Below are 22308 nucleotides of genomic sequence, written 5' to 3' on the forward strand. Positions count from 1 at the left end.
CTGGCCCTGCCAGGCTCCTCTGCCCGCTGCGGCCCCTGGCTCACCTGGGGAGGGGCAACCGACAGCCACTGGGGCCCAGGCAGGTAGGCGGGCAGCCTCGGGGAGCCTGAGCAGGAGGGGGCAGCCGCATACCTGAAGCCTGCCCGCCTCTGCAGTGCTTCTCACCTGGAAGGGTGTCGTGGGAAGGGCAGGTGACGGGGAATACTGCGGGGGCCAGAGGAAGATTTTTGGCTGAGACATTTATTTTCAATACCCAAGACTAGATTGATCCATTTTGATCCCCTCTGAATTTCAACAGGCTGATTTATGGAAAAGTTTCCCAAGGAATCACAAGGAGCACCCCCGCTCAGTGTCCCAGGCCCCGGGAACAGGCTCTGGCGGCCGCACGCGGTGTCGACTTCAGAGCCCCTCCCTGGGCACCACTCACTCTTCTCATTCAGAAATGCAAAAAAGAAGTCAGATTTAAAATGTTAAAAACGGCGTATCTGGTGCACAAGAGGCAGATTCCCGGCTCTCTGGCTGCAGAGGAAGTGCTGTGGTGGCGTGAGTAGCGCACAGGGCGTGCGACCGACCCTTCACGCACGTGCTCAGGCTGGCCTGGCCCCCGAGGGCGAGTGAGAAGTGGGCAGAGAAGGAAGCTGCAGGGGCAGGTGGCTTTGGGGCGGCCCCTTGCAGCGGGCGCAGGCTAGCCCTCGGCGGGCGCCGCCCCCTCCTCGTCCTCCTCGTCCTCCGGGAAGTGGGCCTGCCTCTTGCGCACATTCCAGTGTAGACACTGGGCCAAGCTCTCGAACCAGTCGCTCACAGGGTCCCGGACGCAGATGGAGGGGAGCGGATAGCAAGAGGTAGTGATGCTGATGCTGAGGTGGGGGGACACAGGGCCCGGTGAGCCCAGGGATTCCCTCCCGCGGGGCCCCCGGTCCTGCCCCAGTCCCCCCCTGGGTAGCTAGCAGGGCCCCAGGGTGGATGTCACCCCAGTGCAGCAGAACGAGGTGCTGGCTGCCCAGTGTGGTCCTGCCTGACCGGGGGTGGGGTGAGGGAACGGGAACCCCTGCTGCTCCCAGGGACAGAGCTCTGCCCACGGGCCTGTGCCTACCCCTGCCCCTCAGCCCTCACACCTGTCTCCATGGCGGATCTCTTGTCTCTTCCGTCCGTCAAAGGACACCCACACAGTGTTCCTTGCTTCTGGTGACAGCATGATCTGAAGGAGTCAAGCAGGACAGGTGAGGCTAAGGTGCGTGCCGCTGAGCACCTTGGCCCTCACAGGAGCATGGCCCTGGCCAGCAGGAGTGTTGGCGGCGTGCACAGCGCCTGCTCTGCGAGGCCGGCCCCAGGCCTGGAAGGTGTTTCCTTCTGTCTCGTGGACATGGGCCCTGGGGACGGAGGATGGCGTCCATTCAGGCTGAGAGTGTCACTGACCATCCCTGATGCTGGGGCTGCAGCCAGAGGCCTCGCTCCAGCCCCATGTTCTCTGGATCCTGCAGATGCAGACCTGCTGGCCAGGGCTCGAGGCCACGGATACACCGGCCCAGGGTTGGCCTGTGGCAGGGAGTGTGACGTAGGGGGAGAAGCAAGCAGCGGGGCCGGCCGCCCAGCCAGGGCCCAGGAGACACAAGGGGCAGGGGCGCTCCTCCCCGCCCACTGCTCACCTGTCTCCATCGAGTGTGAGCTGTGCCCACTCCACGAGGGTGGGGCCCCCTGCCTAAGCGGCTGGCCGACCCCTCAGCACTGCCTCCTGTACCCAGAGTCTTGGCAGCAGGAGCCAAGCGGACAGGAGAGGGGCAGAGCAAGGTGGTCCCCCAGCCAACCTGGGCCAGAGCAGGCACAGGCAACAGTCAGACCAGAAAAGGCAGAGGGGGTGGGCTCTGACCTTCAGCTCGACCCCTGCAGGGACCACGATGGGCCGGAATGACAGTGAGTGGGGACAGATGGGTGTGATCATGACGGCTGGCACGTTGGGGTGGACCATGGAGGCTCCGGCTGCGGCCGCATAGGCCGTGCTGCCCGTTGGGGTGGAGACGATGACCCCTGGTGGATGGCGGACAGGCCATGGTCACTCCTCGCCCCTCCCCCGGACGATGGCCTCTGGCAGGCAAGCCACAGTCCCTCCTCATGCCCCCCCACACACCCCCAAACTGGGATACCAGGGTGCCCGGGCTGGGCACCACCCACCGTCACCCTGCACTGTGGTGATGAGGTGCCCGTCCAGGTAGACGTCCACGTTGGACAGGTATGAGGAGGGGCCTCTGTCGATCACCACCTCATTCAGGACCTGGGGATGGCAAGGCCACCACAGGCTGGAGGGCCGGGTGGCGCTGCCCTGGCCATCTGCCCGCAGGCACCTGAGCCTCCTAAGGATGGGGCTTCCCGGGGCCGGGGTGGGGGGAGCCACCCAAATGCCTGCCCCGGTCCCTCCCTCAGGCAGGCAGGGCAGGCCTGGCACCTGGCAGGAGGCACACCCACAGACCTGGTACTGCACGACCTGCTTCCCGACCTCCGGGCCCACGTCGGCAGCCAGCACCCCATTCCCGCTGACCCCGTTAGGGACGACCGCCTTCCCTCTGAGCTCCTTCACAACCCTGACCTTCAGCCGGCTCCGGAGAGCAATAGCGGCGTTCCCTGGGGACCAGCGGGGTCACAGCAGGGTGTCAGCAGGGATGGGGTGACCCCACGGGAAGAAGAGACCCCCCCCTTCTCCCGAATCGAAGTGGTGCCCCTGTGCCTCCTGTGAGCTCGATCCCCCGCAAATCCACACCCTGGACAAGCTTCTCAAGGGCAGGAAAGTGTATCTGAACCACTCAAAACTCGGAAGTTTCTGAACCTGGGAACACTTAAACGTTGCTCTATGCACTAAAAAACCCCAAACACAGTGAGAAAACAACCCTGTGCTGGGCAGTGCTTATGGGTTCCAGAACATTCCGACTCACCCTCTATCACCTGAGTGACCTGGGACTGAAAGTTCTCAAAGTTGAAGGGGGTCAGGAAGCCCAGGGAGCCCAGGTGGAACGCCATGACCGGAGGCACGCTGCCCTGTGGGGCAACGAGGCAGCTGCTCAGTGGCCGCTCTGCTCGAGCCGCCCCAGCCGTCCCAGCACCTGCTGACCTGGTGGGGACAGGCCTGTGGGAGCCGGCGGGGTAGGGCCACTGCAGACAGCCGCCGACACACAGAGGGGCAGGACCAGGCGGCGGGGCATGGAGCAGCAGGCCACCAGGCTGCCTGAGGGAGACGGCTCCCAGAGACACCGAGTGGGGCGCTGAGCAGGCCCCCACCACGCTCTGCAGGCCCCCTCGCGTGAGGACCGTGGCTCTTGTCCTGTCTCAGCATGAACTGCAGTGAGCCGGACCTGTCCCCAGCTCTCAAGGCAGCCGTGGGCAGTGCAGCATGGCCCCTTCCCCACTAGGCCCCATGCCACCCAGGCTCCACTGCCGACAGCCTCCCACGACGACAGGCACGCCCAGCTGCTCACGGCTCAACACCAGTGAGAACAGATGCATCCTGCTACATCATTTGCAAACTTGCTCCACGGCCAATCTGTCAGCAAGCTCAATCTGTGACTGCGTAACAACCGTAACCCGGCGGCTGGGAGTCCGCCCGGGGAGCACCCCAGAAGCTGGGAGCCTCACCTGGAAGAGTGAGGAGGCGTAGAGCAGGGTCCCGTCTCCTCCCAGACAGATGATGAAATCGATCTGATTGGAGATGTCGTCATAATCTGGGGAGGACCACACACTGGCCGTTACGGCCCCCTCGGCCCTCGCACGGCCACCATAGCTGTGGCGCCCGCACAGCCCAGGCCCGTGGCCACCTGCCTTCTCTGAAGGTGCAGAACTTCTTCTTCACGGGCCCGAAGCTGTCATCATGCACGATGGCGGGGTCTTCCAGAACTTTCTTTTCCACATACACGATCATATTGTTCTCCTGGGAAGGAGACCTATAGTCAGCCTGCGGCAGGCCCCAGAGCATCCATGCCCATGGACAGGGTGTGGGGACCGCACGCAGGAGCTGGGCGCGTGGCAGGGAAGCACCTTCCTGGCGTCAGCCGCCTGACTTGCCAGCTCTGTGCGCAGACACGGGAGCACGGGGATCCCCCCACCTTAGGGGGCATCCTGGGCCACTCACCTCCGACAGGTACACACAGAGCTCCTTGAAGGGCTTCAGCAGGCTGCTGTCCCGGATCTTCTTGATGACAAGGACACTCTTCGGGGGCTTGTTCCACGTCAACCGCTGGCTGGCAGGGTCCTGGATGTGCCTTGTGGGGGGGGGAACATAACACCAGGGGCATGGGGAGGGCTCCCCTTCTGCTGCACAGCCAGCAGCATCCCCGAGGCCCCGTGACATAGGCCTGCTCCAGAAGAAGCCCAGTCAGCACGGCCCTGAGCCTGGGCACTCAGTCAGGCCCCAGGACTTGGGCGGTGGCACTGCTGCAGACCCTCAAGCACAGCCTTCCCGGATGCCGGGGGCGCAGCCTGGTCCATACCACTGTGTGAACGACCCAGCTGCCCCGTAACTCCAATGGGTATGAACCTCCCTGCCGACAAGTGGGTGGCAGGACCAGGGGACGGAGCAGCTCTGTGTGGCAGTGACGAGCACATGTCATCACACTGTCCAAATCGCACAAGCACGGCTCGATAACCCTCATATGCACGAGGCCCGAGGGGGGACAAGGGCTGCCAGGGGCACCAAGGCACCGCTCTGCAGGGGCGGGGGGGTGAGAGGGCTTCTCTCACCTTCTCCTACATTTTCCTGCAAACCTAAAGAAACTGCTCAAACAACGAAGTCTGATTTTTAAAACGTCTGTAGGAGTCTGTTGCCTGAGGACCGCCCCCCCAGGCTGAACAGGCTGGTGAGGAGGCCTTGGCAAGGTGTCCGCGGGCAGGGCATCCCTCCGGCTAGGGGGAGCCCTGGCTGCGGCCCCACTGCTGTGTGTCACCGGGATGTCCCAGCCGGCCTGGGACGAGGGCAGTGTGGGAGGGCCGCCAAGGCCAGGGCACCTGGACAGGCTCTGCCCCTCAGGTCGTTGGACAGTCTCACCTCAAGCGGCTGGCAGGAGGCTCACCCTTCCCTAGGCAAGTCACCCCAGTCCAAGGCGGGCCTCTGCGGCGGCTTCCCTCGCACTTGCTGGCCCTTCTGGCCACTCTCAAGCCACGACACAGACCACTGACAGAGGCAGCAGGTGCCTGACCTCATCCTCTTACTGACCGACCATCACTCACCCTTTCCAGGTGTTTCTGCAAGGGGAGGGGTCATTCATGACACCCCATGGCCTCCTCATTCTCTGGGTCACATGCGGCTCCTAGCCAGGTGGCAGGTCATGCCCAGGCTTGGCCACGCTTTGCTAAGAGGAGTGTGATGCAAAAGGATCCCCAGGTGTGCCAGCTGTGCGCTGCACCACAGCCTGATTTAGGCATCTCAGAACCAGAAGCAGAACAGCCTGGAGTGGCTCACTTGGGACGCATGAAGCAGCCGGGGCCGGAGAGCTTCCTGAGGCCGAGGCGGTCACGCCTTCTTCGGCTCACAGAACTCTTGCTCTACTTGCCCACTTACAACAAAGCCCTCGGGTCACCTCTACCAGCAGAGGGGCCACACCTGAGATGCCGGTGACACACCCTGGCCGCACGGGAATCCGACACTGGGCTGCGGAACCAGCTGGCCCTGTGGGAGGGGCTCTCAGGTGGAGGGGTGTGCACCCCCCAGGCACGCTGTGGGCCTCGGACGGAGCACTGGTGGCTCAGTCTCTCCGGGGTCCGTGGGAGCCTGACTGCCGGCCGACACCAGTCAATCAGGTTCCCGCTGGGCTGCACACAGTAGCTGGATGGGTGAGCAGGCACCCATCTGAGCCACCGTCTGATAAGCCAAAGGCAACCACACACGGCAATTCCATGTTTTGATGTAAAAACATGTACGTGTTCCCAATGAACTTTCAGACAGTAAGATGGGAAGTGAGATCTCTTAAGCAACCAACCCTTTTCCATCTTCCTTTGGAACATGAGAGGACACAGCAGGGGGGCACATGGCTCTTGCGGTCAGACAAGTCCTGCCGCCAGGTGGTATTGGCTGGAAAGGGCAGAGAGAGCCACTCTCCTGACCCCAACCTGAAGCCCTGGGGATGCCTCTGGGACCTCGCCCTTCTGCCACGGCACCCCACCTGACCTCAGGGGCGGCTCAGATGCCACCCACCCTGAGTCCCCATCTGAGGTTCACAAGGCTGACACGCACACACCGTGGATGGTGGCTGGGTTTGGCTGGGAGCAGGTAATGGCTGAACAAGGCTGGACACCGAGAGGACACACTGGGGGCATTTAGACTGAGACTGTTGACGGGCCAACAGCTCTACCAAGACTGCAAGGAAACGCAGGGAGGAGCCCTCAGGAGGCTGGAGAAAGGCAGCGGCCAGGCCAGCCTGGGACCAAGCAAACAGGAAGGCTGGGCCACGGGGAGGGTGCGGCAGGGCTGGCTGCCAGGGAGGGCTTGGAGCGTCAGCGAGGCTGGGTCCCAGCGGGGCTTCTGTGTAGAGACCTGGTGTGGGGCACCGGGGGGCTGGCAGATGGCTGGGAGCCCCAGGACAGGACATACCTCCAGGTCTTGCAACGACCCAGTCAGCCACAGACAGTGCTTGGCATGTGCAGAGGCACAGAGGTGCATGATGGGGCAGCCCCGGATCCAGGCGCCATAGCGCCTGTTTGCACACAGCAGCCTGGGTAGCCCGGAGCAGAGCACAGGCACTGTCACTGTCCCTAAGCCTACAGCTGGACCTGGTGCACAGGAGTCACGTTCCGTGGCCTATGGTCCTGCCTACTGGGGAGAAAGGCCCTCAGGCTGATGGGAGGAGTGCAGCTGAGCCGAGGCCCCCAGGAGGGGTGGGCCCTGCATGTGGCCTCTGCAGAGCCCTGGGGTGAGCAGACAGCCTGGAGGCAGGCCAACTGAGCTGTCTGTGGACCATGGCCACGCTGACGTGGAGCACCGTGGAACACTGTACGCTGGGAGGGGCACCAAGAGGCACCAGAGACCTGGCAGAGCGGCTCCGACTGCAGAGCTCCATGTGCCACAAGGCCTGGAAGGCCACACGAGCCGCGCCCCCCAGGCAGGCGGAGCTCCCAACATCACACAGGGCTTGCAACAGCTGGAGCCACGAGGCCCCCCAAACAAGTGACCCCAGATTTTCCGAAAAGCCAGGAGCATTTCTACGTGTGAAGAATAAATAATCAGAGGAGGAACATATCTGACCCACCAAATGTACTGGCATGAAATCCATCAGTTTTCCTCCTACAGTTTTTAATGCCAAACAAAGACCCTCCACGATCAGAGTGGAAGCCCACCACCCAGGAGGAGATCGGCCTCCCTGGGAACGTACTGGAGGCAGTGGCCCACATGGGCCAGGCCGGTGAATGTGGCACCACGGCCCCATCGACAAGCTAGCAGCTCCCTGTGCAACCCCACAGCCACCCCACAAGGAGACTCACATGACAGTCTGGGGGTTCTGCAGCACGCAGGCCTTTGGTCCAAAAGTGGTCACCGGGCACGGCCCGTGCAGAGAGCGGGTCCTCCTGCAGGGAGAGGGTATATAGCAGGTGAGCACCAGGCAGCCAAGGGACACACGTGCACACACAGGCACAGACAGCGCCAGACCCTCAGAAGCACCTCTACTCCGAGGGGCAGGAAGCCCACTTGCCCAGGGCCCATGAGGGCCTCAAGATTCTGCCCTGGTCCCCAGAGCAGCACTTGAGTGCCATGCATGGTGCAGCTGTAGCGGTCAGAGGTCTCAGGGCACATCTGGATGGGCTCCCAGGAGGACTCTACACCCCAGAACGGGGTGCTCCACCTTTGGGGGTGTCCTGGGCACTTGCGTCCGTGCAGTGTCTCTCTAGTCTACTTGGGACCAGGCCTCAGGTCTACATGTAGGAATCGAAACCTGCAAAATCTCAATGATGTACGGACAGAAGCACTCAGCTCAAGCTGTACAGTTGATACGGAAGACACTGAACACCTCAACTTCTCCAAAACTAAAGAGTGACTCAACCATCACTGAGCTACCTAGCAGGCACTGTGGCTGGCATACATCCCAGGGACACAGTGAACCGCCCTGGGGACAAGGCCGGGGGCAAGTTTACCCCATGCACAATGCCAGCCCCTTTCTGCACCAAAAATATGCCAGAAATACTGCTACACTGATGGCCCAATGGAGCTGGCACCTCAACAAAATCTCCAAGTCCCAATACAGACAAACCAGACCTCCTTTGCCTTGTGAAGGGCAGCGACCCTAAGAGGGCCCCTGTGGCTCCCAAGAGTGTGCAGAGGGGAGCCGGCGGGTCTCTGGGGACAGAAGTTCTGGAAAGGCAGCAGGTTTTCTCAGGTCAGAGCTCATATCAATCACGCCCAAGAACTGTGACCTGGCAGGGCTCCTCCTCCCTTCTCCCCTTGGGACACCCACATGCAGGGCCAACCCTGACTTGCTCCAAGTACACCAGGCTCAATGTCCTCTGAGACAGACAGGATGTGCACCAGATGCACAAGACCAAAGCCCAGAGCAGGCCTGCAGGCTCATGCAGATCCCGCTCAGCGGCTGCTTGGAGGCCATGAGAACTCAGGGAGACAGCCTGCCTGATGTGGCCTAGAACCCTCTAAACAGACACTGTACCAGCATCCTGCCCCCTGGGTGATGGGTGCTGTGGGCTCTCCCACCCCACCTGGACAGCCACGTGCACTGATGCCAAAGGCCCCCGTGCTGGCAGCTCCCCTGTCAGATGTTGACAGTCTGAGGCACCAGGCCATATTCACAGGGCCCTTGCCAACACTGCCTGGCAGGCCGTTTCGTGGGGAGCTCTGGCTGTTACTCAAGCGTGTGCAGGAGCACACCACCGGCTCACTGGAGGTGCACCTGCCTTATACCCCTGTGCCCCGTTCGACCCATGTCTGTGGCCCTGTGGCTGGTACCTCCAGGTACCACCCACACGCCTCTGATGCCACCAGGCAGCATGGGCGCCAGCGGGTGAGGGGAGAAGTGCACCGGGGCCACGCCCGTCGGTGCCACGAGCTGGTGGCCGTGCTCCTCTCGGCATCTGCACACACCAGTGCAATCACGCAGGAGGACCCGGCCTGTGAGGCTGGAGTGGGGGCAGAGGTCTTCATACCTGAACTCCTTGGTGCTCGCCGTGGCAGGGGAGGCAGACAGGCTGCGGGACTTGGCCCGCCCCCGGAAGGGGTGGCTGGGCCCCCAGTCCTCATCGCCATGACACGCGGAGCAGTGGTACGAGGCCGAGTCTGTGCCCAACCCCTGACTCACACTGACTCTGTCTTGTTCCATGTCCACTGTCGGTGAGTGAGGACGTTGGTCAGGAGGACACGGATGCCTTAATGGAACGAGACACACAGGTGAGTGAGCGCCATACAAGTGCCAAATAGCCTTGCACACGGCTGTCCCACTGGGGGAAATGGCTGATGTCCAATTTACCAAAGGACCCTGAAAACAGTCTGCTTCCATCCCAAAGATACTTAAGAATTCAGGAACCTACCTGTTGCTTTTAATACATGAGAGCTAAATGTCAAAGAATCAGATAAAGCTGCCAAGTGAGAATTGTGGCACTTCTTTCATGAGCAGGGTGAAGAGTCAGCTGTTGCTGGGAGGTGGGTGGGGATGGCCAAAGGCCACAGGGAACAGCACGTCAAGAAGGGGACATCACAGTACACAGCCTTGACCCTCTCAGGTCAGAGCAGCTGAGTAAAATACAAAGGTCCATCAGCAGGTGTACCTGCAAACACAGCTCGCCTTTCTGACTCAGAGCCAGCAGGACACTTGCAGACTGACCACGCTGAGCCTCAGAGAAAAGTCAGGGAAGGGAACGGACCTGCCTTCCAGCCATAAACCAATAAAGCGAGCAGCGGACAGAAGCAGACACACAACACACCCACCACGGGGATGTCCGAGCCCCTATCTGACCAACATGGGGCTCAAACGGCTATCAAGCCAGCATCAGAGCCGGTCAAAGACACAATTATGTAAACCGAAGTCGAGGCACCCCTTAGGCTGTGCTGAAATTCTAGTGAAGGAAGACTAATAAGCCAAGACTTAACTCAATAAAGCCAGGAAATAATAAAGCCTAAGCCTATGACAGAAACAAAGGCAGAAATCAGCACACTGAAAAATGGGAAAAGAACAGAATTTGGAGAAAAACTACAATAGATCAGTCAGTTTGGATCAAGCGATTAAAAAGGTAATTTTCTAAGAAACTGTGGACCAATCGGAGGGAGGGGCCCAGGGCTGCCAAAGCCAGGCCAGGCCTGCTGGCTGTTCTCAGAAGCCCAAGGAGCGGATAGGCCGTGGGGGGCACCCCATGTGGAACCTGCCACCACTCACTCCACCCGTGGACTGCAAGGGAGAGTCCGCACACACACTAAAGCCAGACATTCTTTCACTGAAGAAAAAGCTCCCTAGCCTGAGGCGACGCAGATGCTGGCACAGAAAGGGCAAATGGGGGGGCAGGGGGGTAGAAGGAAAGCAGGAGCCTCAGACAGGCCTGAGGCCTTCATATCATGGTCAAAGGCACGAGGGTCCCCAAAGCCCCATGCCCAGCCCGGACTAGAGGCACCAGTTTTCCAGGCTCCCTGGCGACTCTGATGTTCCGGGTTGACGCCACCACCCCAGGACCAACATCCTCCGAGCCTGAGAAACACGGACACTTTATCCAAACACATGAAAAACTCAGTGAAAACCAGAACCTATCAAACATGTCGATCTGAGCACGCCTATTCAATACTGTGCTGGGGGCCTCAGCGGGCGCCCTCCACGTGAGAAAGCCAAGCACAAGGCCCGAGGACAGAAAGGAGCAGGTGAAACTCTACCTGGAGACACGAGCTACACAGAAAACCACGAGCGTCTGCTGAGGCTGTTGGGAGACAGACGCGGTACGTGAGCACGGCTGCCCTTCTGTGGATGGACAAGGACAAGGGGCACAGGCACCCGGACTCGGCAGCACCGAGGAACAGACCACGCGGGGATTTGACCCGCAGAGGCAGCCTAAGGCTGTTTCTGGTTATGGAGGAGGTTACGGGATGTACTGCACTGCGCAGTGGCCTGACTTAGACTCCACTGTGCATTTAACAGGTGCTAAGAGAGCAGATCTTGAAAGTTCTCACCACAAGAACAAAGGATTTGTACTTGTGTGGTGATGGGTGTGAAGCAGACTTATTGTGAAAGTTTCCTAGTACACAGGAATACTACATTATGTTGCACACCTGAAACTAATATAACGCTCGCTATGTGTCAATTACATGTCCAGTTTTTTAAAAAGCACAAAATCTATACACTGAAAACTAAAACATAAAAGGAAAAAGAACTACGTCTTTTCCTGTTTTTCAGTGTGCTGATTTCTGCCTCTCTCTGTCACTTCTGCCATCTCACGCTTGCTTTATTCTTTTTCTGGCTTTACTGAGTTATATTCTAGCTCATTGCTCTTCCTTCTTGACAATCTCAGCAGAGCCGAAGACGACGATGCCTACACTCTGGCTTCACGCTAATGTGATTCTCGTCTTTGATTTAGTGTAAGGCTGGTTTTGAGCCATTTGAGTGGCGTTTTGTAGTTTTCAGTGTACAGATTTTGTAGTTTTGTTTTGTAGTATTTGCTTCCAGAAATTAAAGGAAACAAGTAAATGGGGAGGCATACCATGTTCATGGATTGGAGCACTTAATATTGTTAAGATGTCAGTTCTTCCCAAACTGATCTACAAATTCTAACCAAATCCAACATACAAAACCCCAGACTCTTCTATAGGAAATGACAAGGTGATTCTAAAACTTATGGAAATGTACAGGACATGGAATAGCCAACAAACAGAAAAGAATAAAGTTCAAGGACAAACACTACCTGATTTCATCATTTGTTATAAAGCTACAATACCAGACAGTGAGTTACTGACACAAAGATAGACAGACAAACCAAGGGGACAGGACAGTCTAAAATGACACCACCACACACAGACAGTCAATGGATCAACAGAGGTACTGAGGTAATTCAACACAGGGGATAATCTCTCGCTGTTGAAAAACCTGTTAGCCGTGTGAAAAAAATGCAGCTAAACTATTTCCTCACACTACAGGCAAGCAGACTTCACTTTACTGTGCTTCGCAGACACGGTGCTTTTTACAGACCAGAGGCTGTGGGCATCCTGCATCCAACAAGTCTATCGGCCTTTTTCCTGACAGGCCTTCCAGGCTGCATGGCCACCTCCAATCAGCTGAAGCCTGAACAACAAGAAGCCAACATACCCAGCATGGGACTCAGCAGTGGACGGCCCTGCACCTGGACTGTGGCGTCGGCTACTCCTGGGTGTTTGGCCTGCTGGCCCACCCTGCATATTCTGGACCCGTCTGTCTCTGTAACTGTGAGTGCCAATTCCTTATAGTACAGGCGGGCTTTGCAGATATTGTGTACTTCACAAACCGAGGCACACCGACCAAGTGTACGGGCCATTTTCCCGACAGCGTCGCTCCCTTTGTCTGAGTCACATTTCAGCAATTCTCACCGTATTTCCAACTTTCCTCCATTGTTATGGTGATCTGTGGTCAGTGATCTCTGCTGTTATCAATCATTTTGGGGTGCCATGAACTGCACACACATTTAAGACGGTGAATTTAATCGACAGATGTGTGTGGCCTGATTGGCCTCCACTGGCCACTCCCCCACCTCCCTCTCCTGGGGCCTCCCTATTCCCTGACTCAACACTGACCCGAGACCAATTATAACCTTGCAACGGCCTCTAAGTGTTCAAGTGACAGGCAGGGTCACATGTCCTTTAAATCAAAAGCTGGAGATGCTGAAGCTCGGTGGGGAAGGTGAGTCAAAAGCCAAGACAGGCCAGAAGCCGGGCCTCCTGTGCCGGCCGGCCAGGGTGTGAAGCAAGGAAAAGCCCCGGACGGACACTGAAAGCGCCCCTCCAGCGACCGCACGAGCGATGAGAATGGGGAACAGCCTCACTGCCGACGTGAGACAGGGGGCTGGACGGCAGACCACGGCAGCCCAGCATCCCCGCAGGCCAGAGCCCGGTCCAGCGCAGGGCCCCGACTCTCTCCAATCCTGTGAGGCTGGGAGGGGAGGAGGCTGTGGAAGAAAAGCTGGATGCTGGGAAAGGTGGTTTCAGGAGGCTCGACGAAAGAAGCATCTCCACAACCTAACAGCGCAGGTGAAGCCGCAGGTGCTGATGGCGACGCTGCAGGAAGCCATCCAGGCGGGGCCGAGATCACTCAAGGCGGCTGCACCGAACCACAGGTTTTCCATGTGCATCAAACAGCCTCATACGGGAAGAAGACGCCACCTGGGGCTTTCCTAGCCGGAGGGAAGTCAGTGTCTGGCTTCAAAGCGGCCAAGGGCAGGCTGACTCCCTCGTGAGGGGCCGATGCAACTGGTGGCTTTAAGCTGAAGCCAGCGCTCACTTGCTTTTCCAAAAATCCCCGGGCCCTTAAGGATTTTGCTAAATCTACTCCGCCCACGCTCTCGAAATGGAACAACAAAGCCTGGATGGCAGCACGTCTGTTTACAACAGGGTTCACTGAGTATTCTAAGCCCGCTGTTGAGACCTACTGCTCAGAAAGATTCCTTTCAGAATATCAGTGCTCACTGACGAGGCGCCTGGTCACCAGGAGCTCCGATCACAACGGGCGAGACTCGTGTGGCTGTCCCGCCTGCTGGCCCGACATCCACCCTGCAGCCCAGGGGCCAGGGAATCATCCCGACTTTCAAGTCTTACTATTAAGAAATACACTCTGCAAGGGTATAGCTGCCATAGACAGTGATTCCTCTGGGGCACCTGGGCAGAGTCCATGGAAAACCTCCCGGAAAGGATCCACCATTCCAGGAGCCGTTAAGAACATTCGTGTTTCCCAGGAGCAGGTCTAAATATCAATATTCACAGGGGTTTGGAAGTTGATTCCGGCCCTCGCGGCTGACTCTGAGGGGCTCGGGGCTCAGTGGAGGGAGTGACTGCAGACGGGGTGGAAACAGCACGAGAACTGGAGTCAGCAGTGGGGCCTGGAGATGGGGCTGAGCTGCTGCATCTCGTGGTTGACATCTGCACAGGTGAGGAGCCGCGTCTTAGGGAAGAGCAAGGTGACTTCTTGAGATGCATCTGCTCCTGGTGAAGACGCTGTGCAGACTGCTGAAATGGCTACGAAGGACTAAGATTATCCTATGAGCTCCGTTGACGAAGCAGTGGGCAGGCTGTGGGGAGGGATCCAATCTGGAGGGAGTTCCCCTGCGGGTAAACGTGACCAGACAGCATCGCGCGCTACAGAGAAGTTGCTGAGAAGGGAGGCGTCCACGGACGCAGAAAATTTCATTGTTGAATATTTCTAAGAAATGGCACAGCCACGCCGGCACCACCACCCAGAGCAGTTCGGTGCCATCAGCGGGGAGAGGCAAGACCCTCCCCCGGCAGAAGGGTTATGGTTCCCTGAAAGCTCAGATGGTTAGCGTATTTTTTAGCAACAAAGTATTTTTTAATGAATTCATGCACATTGTTTCTTTAGACACAATGCTACTGCACACTTAATGGACTGCAGTAGAGCGTACAAGTGTATAAATGTGCATAGTGTACAAACATAACTTTTTATGCACTGGAAACTCCAAAATTCATTTGACTTCCTTACTGTGGTATTTGCTCTATTGTAGTGATTTGCAACAAAACCACAGTATCTCTGAGGTGTGTCTGTACAAAGGTAACTCAAAATGAATCATAGAACTAAACGTAAGAATCAAAACTATGAAACTTTCAGAAGAAAGGAAAATCTTAGTGGCCTTCGGTTTTGCAAAGTCTTCTTAAGACATAAAAAGGCACAAACTATAAAAGAAAAAAAACTTGAAAAACTGAACTTCATTACAACAAACACCTTTATTCTTCCTAAAACAAAATGAAAACACAAGCTTCAGATAAAAACATATGTGCTAAATGTTTAAGTAACAAAGAACTAGCAGCCAGAAAATGTAACGAGCTTTCAGAAACTCAGGAAGAAAACAAACCACTCAGTTAAAAAATGGGCAGAAGATCTGAACTTTGGGCGACTTCCCCACAGACAAGCACATGCAAAATGTTCAGTGCCACTGGGCATCGGGGAGACTTGGACTGGACTAAACCATGGGAAGCCACTGGACACCCAACAAGAATGGCTGCGACGGGAGAAAGCTGGCCGGCTGTACCAAGGGTCCCAGAGGCCGCGGGGGGACTGCTGGCGGTGCCTAAGGTATCAGACACGCATCTGCCCTCTGCACCAGCCGTCCCCCCCTAGGTGTTCGCTCAGGACAAACGCTTGTCCGTGAACCTTCACTTGTGATGCCCCAAAAGGGAAGCAATCATTCATTTGGATCTTTGCTCAAATGTCACCTCGAGGACACACCTGCACCGCTGGGCTGCCCTCCCCCTCGCCCCTCGCAGGTCCCCACCCAAGCTCATCACTGCCTGCCACCCTGTTACCACTTTCACCTGGGTTCTCTCTCCCTCCCAGTCCCAGAGCTGAACTCAGAAGACATCTTGCTCAGGGCTCTCAGAGCCGGAAACACAATTACTACCTGCCCTTCCCCTACCTACTACCCCCTCCCCTCCTACTCCCGCTCCTCCCAGCAGCTTCCATGACCAACCACCCACAATCAACCCGGGTGCACCTTGTCCCAAGCCTGGAGTCCAGAGGGCAACGGTGTGTCTGCGGACTCGCAGACGCAGGCCACCCCACTGGCCCAGGCTGGCCACGCACCAGTGCACAGGTGAGGGGGGCCCACGGATGCCCATATGCACCTGCCTCTCCATCATGAGGGCTAAACCCACCTTTCCTCAAGTGCCAAACTCAGTAAGACAGGGTGTCCTGGTTTCACGTCCAGGGCGCCACTCCCTGTTGGATCAGGTCTCAGGACCCCTTTACTGTTGCTCAAAATGCCATTTGGCTTTGTGCTACCCACAAACACTCACCTACAAGCTCGAAAAAAGCCCAGGCCCCCGAGGGCTCACCTGCCAGGGGAGCCTCCGGGCCAGGCTTGCGCTGGCCGGCCGGCCCCGAGTTGTTGGGGGGGCGGAAGCAGGGCCACGGCGAGGAAGGAGCTCGGGGCGGCCGCTGGGTGCGGAGGGCGACGTCCGGTGGGCCCCGGGGAACGGGTCGCGGGAAGCGGCGGGTCGAGGGCTCCGGGCGGACGCGAGGGGAAGCCGCGCGGGTCAGGGCCAGCCCAAGGGGCGACCCTCGACCCGGACCCTGGGCCCCGCCCACAACCCAGGTCCGAGACCCGGACCCACGACCCCGCCAGCGAACCGAAGCGTGCGACACCCCCCTCCCGGCCGCACCGCTCCCGGCTGGACCGGGCGTGCCCGGCGCCACGGCGCGGGCTCGCGATCCGCGCAGCAGCCGCCCGACGCCTGTGGGGCAGCGGCAGTGTCGGGGGTCGGCCGGGGTCGGGGATACGGCCCCTCAGACCCCCACAGACCCGGGCCCACGCCGGGCAGACTCCGCAGTGCTGGGCGGGGGTAGCTGGTCAGCCACTCCCGGCGTCCACACACGATGGGCAGGGCCGGCCCCGGCCCCGAGACCCCGGCCCGCGACCCCGGCAGAGCGGCCGCGCGCACTCACCGTTCGCTGCCGCGGACGCCTGCAGGGCCGGGGCCTCGTCGAGCCGAGCCCGCTGGCCCCACCGCCCCGCCGCCGCTCGCCGTCGCTAGCCTGCCCCCGGCGCCGCGGCCGGCCTCCGCCCCATGGCCGGCCCCCCACCCACCCCGCCTCAGCCCCGGCCCCGGCCCGCGGCGCCGGCCCGCCAAACAGCGAACCCGCAGGTGCGCACGCGCACCCGTCCACCTCGCGCAAGCGCCGGCGCGTGCATTAGTCGGCCCTCCCGCGCATGCGCCTGCCTGCCTGTTTCCTCCACCCCCCGCCCCGCTCCTGGCGGCCCTCGCACCAAGCTGCGCGCATGCGCCCCCCCAGCCCCACCAACCCCGCGCCCAGGGGTCGGTTCGCTCGGCGCGGCTCCCGGGGAGGAGGGCTGGCAGGCGGCTGGGGGCTCGGCTGTCCCCCCACTAGCCGGCGGCCAGGAGAGGCTGTTCCCCTCTCTGGCCCCTGTGGCCCGGCGGCTGCGTCTGGGGAGGGCCCTCCCTGACCACCAGGTGAAACCAGCCTCCTCGGGGGAGGGCTCTTGCCTCTGAACTGCAGGGAATTCTGGAGCAAGTCGTTGAGGCGCGAGTAGCAGGGAATGGCAGCTGCCTGGCGGGCAGCAGAGAGCAAGGACGCTGAAGGAGGACAGAGAGTGAAGACTTTGGCTTAAGTCTAGAAAATAGAATTAAATACGAAGTAACAAAGACGGCTTACCACTGGAAGAGCATAGAGACAAAACGCAGTAAGTTGAGCAGTGACAACTTTTTATTTAAGGCAAAAAGTACGCACCTGAAGAGAGAGGAATGTGGGCAGCCCCAGAGACACACTTAAGGGCTTAGGATTCTGTCTTTTAAGGCTTTCGAGAATGGGGACAAAGAGCGGAGGGTTGGGGGGCTGTTTGTTGGGCATGGATATGTCACTATCCACAGTCCCCCAGATACTCTGTAAGCTAAACTTACAGCAAGGAATTTATTGATGTGGTTCTTCGAGGTAGTGGAAGCCCTCAAGCACTGAGAACACATCGGTTAGGGCTGCTTGTCCTGCCTTAAGATAGGGTGGGTTATATTGTCTGATTACCAAAGAATATGTTAGGAGTCTTGCCTAACTTCCTAGTTTCTAAAATGGAATCTTATCCTTAAGACGGAGTCCTTCCTGTTCTTACTCTGCTGTTTATTTATCGGCATTTTTCATCCTAGGCAGGAAAAGTTCATCATGATGCTTGTCCCATGTCCCTGCCCTACCTCAGTCCCTACTCACCTGCTGTGTCTTAAACTCACTGCCCCCAGTCCTACCCCGCTCCCCTCCGCCAGTGGCCAGGCGGGCTGGCCAAGGGCCCTGCCACCGGTGACACCATAGCTACTAGGGTGAGACTCTGCTTAGAAAGAACATGTTTTGGGAACCAAAACTCCGTGTGAGGAGCCACAACACAGCTGTGGCCCTCTGCTGCCTGCCTCACCCACCCCAGCACCCTGGGGCCCTTGCACACCACTTAGACCTCCAGGGCTCAGGGCCTGAAGTGGGGCCCCTCCAGGCCAACCTGCGAACATCGCTCTTGCCCCCCAGGCTGGAAGAGCCAGGGAGGAGTTGGGAGGCCCGCTCACAGCTTCTGGAGGAGATGCGGGCCGCCTCCAGTCTGGGTGCAGTGGGCTTCTCTGGGCTTGCTGAACTGGCATTACCCATAGCTAGTGCTCTCAGGAGCAGTTTGCCAGGCTCTCAGGGGCCTGTCTGTGAATAAGCTGAAGAAGGGTCACTGTGGATGAACCCAGGCAGTGCTCCCCAAGTGCCAGCCATTGTTCCTTTTCACACCTGGGTCTCAGGATGTGGTGAGATAGACCAGGGAAATGGGACAAGTGTGTACTGTTTTTTCAAATAAACTCCTTCATAAGCTGACTGCACTTGAATCCGAACTCTTCTCCATGATAAAGAGAAGCCCTCTCCCGCCTCGGCCTCTGGGGGGAGGCGTCCCTGTCACGCCGCTGTCTCATGCAGCTCCCTAGTCTCAGCAGCGTCCTTCAGACCAGGAGGGGGGTGGGAGTGCTCAGGACATGAGCTCCCTCCACCCAGGGCTCTGCGGCTCCCCTGAGCCCCGGGGTGGTGGGGGCTTAGTTCCCACTCCGCGCAGATCCCAGCGGACACGGGGCGCCAGGTGGCCCCGGCATCAGGAGCTGGCGAGGGATGTGCCGCGTGCCGAGCAGTTCGGTGGGCTGCCCCTTCCCCCCTCTGCTCTTCTGGCCCTGCCGCCCGGCTGCTGCCATTCACTGCCACTCTCTTTAATGGATCCTTCCTTGCACTCATCTGACCTGGTCAAGAATCCTTTGCTGCCCGGGTTAAGGTTTCACCTAGTGCACAGGGAGAGACCTCACAGATGCAGCTGTCCATCAGCAGTGGCGCCCCTACCCCAGGTCCCCGCCCCTGCCCCCCATACCTGCTGGGGTTAGTCTTCTCTGGCTGGGCCTCCTGGCTGTGTCCAGAGACCTGGAGCTCTGCGGAGCACAGGACATGACACATCACTGTGGTCCTGGGACCACTGGGCAGTGGGGTCACCAAGGGTGAGGGTAAAGGGGGGGAAGGGACGACAGAAATTTGGGGGGATTTCTCAAGTTCTGCAACTTCCCCACCAGGTTATTTTGTAAACTCAACCGCTTCCCGAAAGTGGCAGCCGGCCACACCCACAGAAGGAAGCCTTTGAGTTGTTTTGGACCTGATCTTCGACACACCAATGCTTGGCCCACCGCTCGCTTGTGCTGGGCCCTGGGCCAGGCCTTCCCAAGAGTCTTCTAGAACAGGAACAGTCTTTGCAAGAGAAGACTTCCAGGCAGGGGCACCGGCCGAGCAACTGGCCAAGGCCACACAGTGGGCTCCCTTCCCCTGTGCCCCTCTCTAAGGGGGACTTGTGCAGGTGTGTGGCTGTAATCATGCACACCTGCCTACCCTGGGCCTCGACACTTCCGGAGCGCCTCCCCATCTGAGGTGAGAGCGCGGGGCTCAGCTTCCTTCAGAGAACCCTATGGTGTGATTTCTCCCGGCAGGCACGGGCCCCACCCTGGGATTTCAGAGGCCTCCAGCTCACACCCAGCCCCGTAAGGGCTGCTGGCGATAACACCGGCCAACACTGGGAGGGGTGCCTTAGGGCATCTGGAAGGTTCTTGGAGGTGACGCCTAGGCTGAGTCCAAAGGCTCAGCTGAGATCAGCCGGGCTTGGCTGGGACAAAGGCCAGTGTGGGAGTGGGGTAGGGTCAGGCCAGTTTGGGCTGGGTGAGGGGTGGGGGTCTGCAAGGGCTGCGTCCCTCCTGCCAGGCCCTGAGCGCCACCTGGGGCTGTAACCTCCAGTAGGTTGGTATTTGTTTCTTTGTCTGTCTTAAACATGGCTCCTGGATCAAATAAGCTTCAGATCCCCCAAAACCGGAACCATCCTCTTGAGGGTTGAATGAGGGGGGCCAGCAGGGTGTGTGGGAGCTAGAAATTGCCTATACAGAGCTGCCCTCATTCAGGCAGGGGGGTGCACTTGGATTCTGGGGGCAGTCCGGTGGGGGTGCCCTGGCTCTCAGGTGCAGGGGAGGGCGTTGGGTGTTCCTCTTCAGAGCCTTGCCCCCTCCCAGCTTTCTGAGAAGCTGGCCTCAGCTGACCCCGGCTCAGGTGAACAGAGGTTAGAGGCGGCTCCCAAGCAGCTAAAAGGGGAGGTGGCCAGGGGCCTGAGTGACAGGGTGGCTGGGAGGGACCATGGCATCCTGTGGAGGAGGTGGGTGTCTCAGGCTACCCAGAGGCCATCTCGTCCAGCCCCCAGCCTCCACCCTCCAGCCAGCACTCCTAGGACAAGTCTGGCCCCCCCCTCTGGACCTCCCCCAGCCCTCCCCAGGGGCCGCTGTCTGAAATCGACCCGTCAGGGTCTTGCTGGGACTAGCTTTGGGGGATGGGCCAGGGCTGCCCCTCCTCCTGCAGGTGCACCAGGTGGGGGACACACAGCTCAGCAGGAACAGGACCTTGGGGTGGGCGGGATGCTTCTCCCCAGGGTGTTCAGGGGAGGGGCATGCCCTGCTCCCAAGTGTCAGATAGAGGGAGCCGCAGGCCTGACGGGGCCAAGGTGTGGAGAGCCTGGGGTCTTTGATGGTAAAGCCTCGAGAGCTGCCCCTGCTCCCACCCATTCTTTGCACACGTGGGACTCACTGATTCTCACATGGCCTTTAGGAAGCTTGTTTGCAGTTTGCACACAAGGAAACCAGGGCACAGAGAGGCCAAGTAACTCACTCAAAGTCACACAGTGAGGACATGAAAGGACCGAGTGTGGCCTCAGCTCTGGTGTGGGCTTTGGCCAGATCCAAGGAGTGGGGAGTTGGGTGGGGGAGCACGTTCCCTCTGGTCGGCCCCCAGGGTCAGTGGGGGTGGGTGGGGGACACTTAGGACCCCATGGCTCTGCATCCAGGTTCAGGTGTTCCTTGGGCTGGGGATGAAGGGCAGGTAGTCCATGCCCTGGTGAGGCAAACAGTGCACAAGTGGGCACGAGGCCAGGTGCCATGGGAGAAGGAAGAGACCCTGGGATTGGGGCAGGGTGACCAGGACCCTAGAGGTCACTTTGAGGCGCTGGCTTATGCCCAGCTTCCTCAGCACTTGGTACAGTGAGAACATCACACCCAAGACGGGTGCCCACTGGGCAGGGCCGAATGTGTGGCTGGGGAGAAGGGAGGGCACCCTACAATCTGCAGGGAGTATCACTTTCCAGGGGTGTCCAGCCGGCAAGGCCAGGTGCTCTAGGGTTCTGCCCCATCTGTGACCTTCAGTTTTGTCTGAAGTCTGGAGAGGCTGCAGTTCACTCAGCAGTGTAGATGCCCCTCCACCTCCACCCAGCTGGAGGGTGCCAGGTGCTGCTCAATATGCTTCCAATGGGCAGTGTGCAGAAGGGAGGGTGGCCTTGTGGCCACTCATGTCAGCTTCTGTACCCAGGGCACGGGAGCAGGGGACATGCTGGGTGCCAGGCCAGGCCTTGCTGAGGCTCCACTTTATGGTGCCTACCATGCCCAGGACGGTGGGCACTGTGGGCAGGTGTGCCCCTCCCAAGGACTGACTGCCTCCCAGGGGGCACCACGGATGCTCCCTGGCATTTTGTAAGACAGCTGGTAGTGCCAGCCCATTTCAGGGAGATGTGGGGAGGAGGCTGTGGCAGGCAAATGCACCATTCAGTGCCAGTCACCCGGGGAGACAGCATGAGACCGAGAGTGGGGCAGCCGAGGCCCTGCCACTCGTCTTCGTGGTGCCTGGGAAAGGGAGCCTCTGGCGGCAACATTCCCACCGAGCTGTCTGCTTACTTCTGAAAAAGACCTGATCATTTCTACAGCCTTACAGAACATTCAAGTTTAAAGATGTGTGTCCCTTGTGGAGAGCACAGGGAGGCCCTGCTGAGCTGCGTGCACTCCCAAAGTCTGGCAGATGCTTGGTGCTCGGGTTCTCTCACAAGATGCAGCTCTGATTCACACCGAAGTGAACTGTGGAGCCAGAGGAAAGTCTGCAGTAACGTCCTCCGACATCTGAGGGGGCTGCCAGCTAGGCGCAGGCCCACATGGGAGGCCAGCAGGACAGCCGTTTCGGCAGACGCCCCCGGCGCCGGGGCAGCACCTGAGAGGTGGGGGGCGACCAGGCTGTGGGAACCTGCTGCTCCGCAGGCCCATCTGTGATGGGACAACAGACAGGCTAGAATGTGGGCCACCCAGGG

General features: G+C 59.2%; 1 protein-coding gene and 1 long non-coding RNA gene across 4 annotated transcripts; one reads left to right on the forward strand and one right to left on the reverse strand.

The window, feature by feature from the left end:
• Positions 1 to 220: 220 nt before the first annotated feature.
• Positions 221 to 19127, reverse strand: NADK (NAD kinase). Of its 3 annotated transcripts, none has more exons than XM_036999791.2 (12): positions 19030 to 19127; positions 9124 to 9342; positions 7456 to 7539; positions 4115 to 4244; positions 3805 to 3913; positions 3622 to 3707; positions 2925 to 3027; positions 2465 to 2616; positions 2176 to 2269; positions 1868 to 2025; positions 1116 to 1198; positions 221 to 857 (listed from the first exon to the last, which is right to left on the reverse strand). In XM_036999791.2, exons 1-12 carry the CDS (start codon positions 19110 to 19112, stop codon positions 686 to 688), a joined length of 1473 nt encoding a protein of 490 aa, XP_036855686.2. In that variant the 5' UTR covers positions 19113 to 19127; the 3' UTR covers positions 221 to 685. The 3 variants fall into 3 exon arrangements, with proteins under 3 accessions (XP_036855686.2, XP_017517486.3, XP_036855687.2); XM_017661997.3 differs by having other exon boundaries at positions 2170 to 2269; XM_036999792.2 differs by lacking the exon at positions 19030 to 19127 and adding an exon at positions 16590 to 16721 and having other exon boundaries at positions 2170 to 2269.
• Positions 16904 to 22263, forward strand: LOC140848791 (uncharacterized). The gene is made up of 3 exons (XR_012129921.1): positions 16904 to 17346; positions 19226 to 19574; positions 21934 to 22263. It is a non-coding gene; the product is annotated as an uncharacterized lncRNA (long non-coding RNA).
• The last annotated feature ends 45 nt before the right edge of the window (positions 22264 to 22308 follow it).

The sequence above is a fragment of the Manis javanica genome, chromosome 4 (genome assembly GCF_040802235.1).
Source record: "Manis javanica isolate MJ-LG chromosome 4, MJ_LKY, whole genome shotgun sequence".
Taxonomy (NCBI): Eukaryota; Metazoa; Chordata; class Mammalia; order Pholidota; family Manidae; genus Manis; species Manis javanica.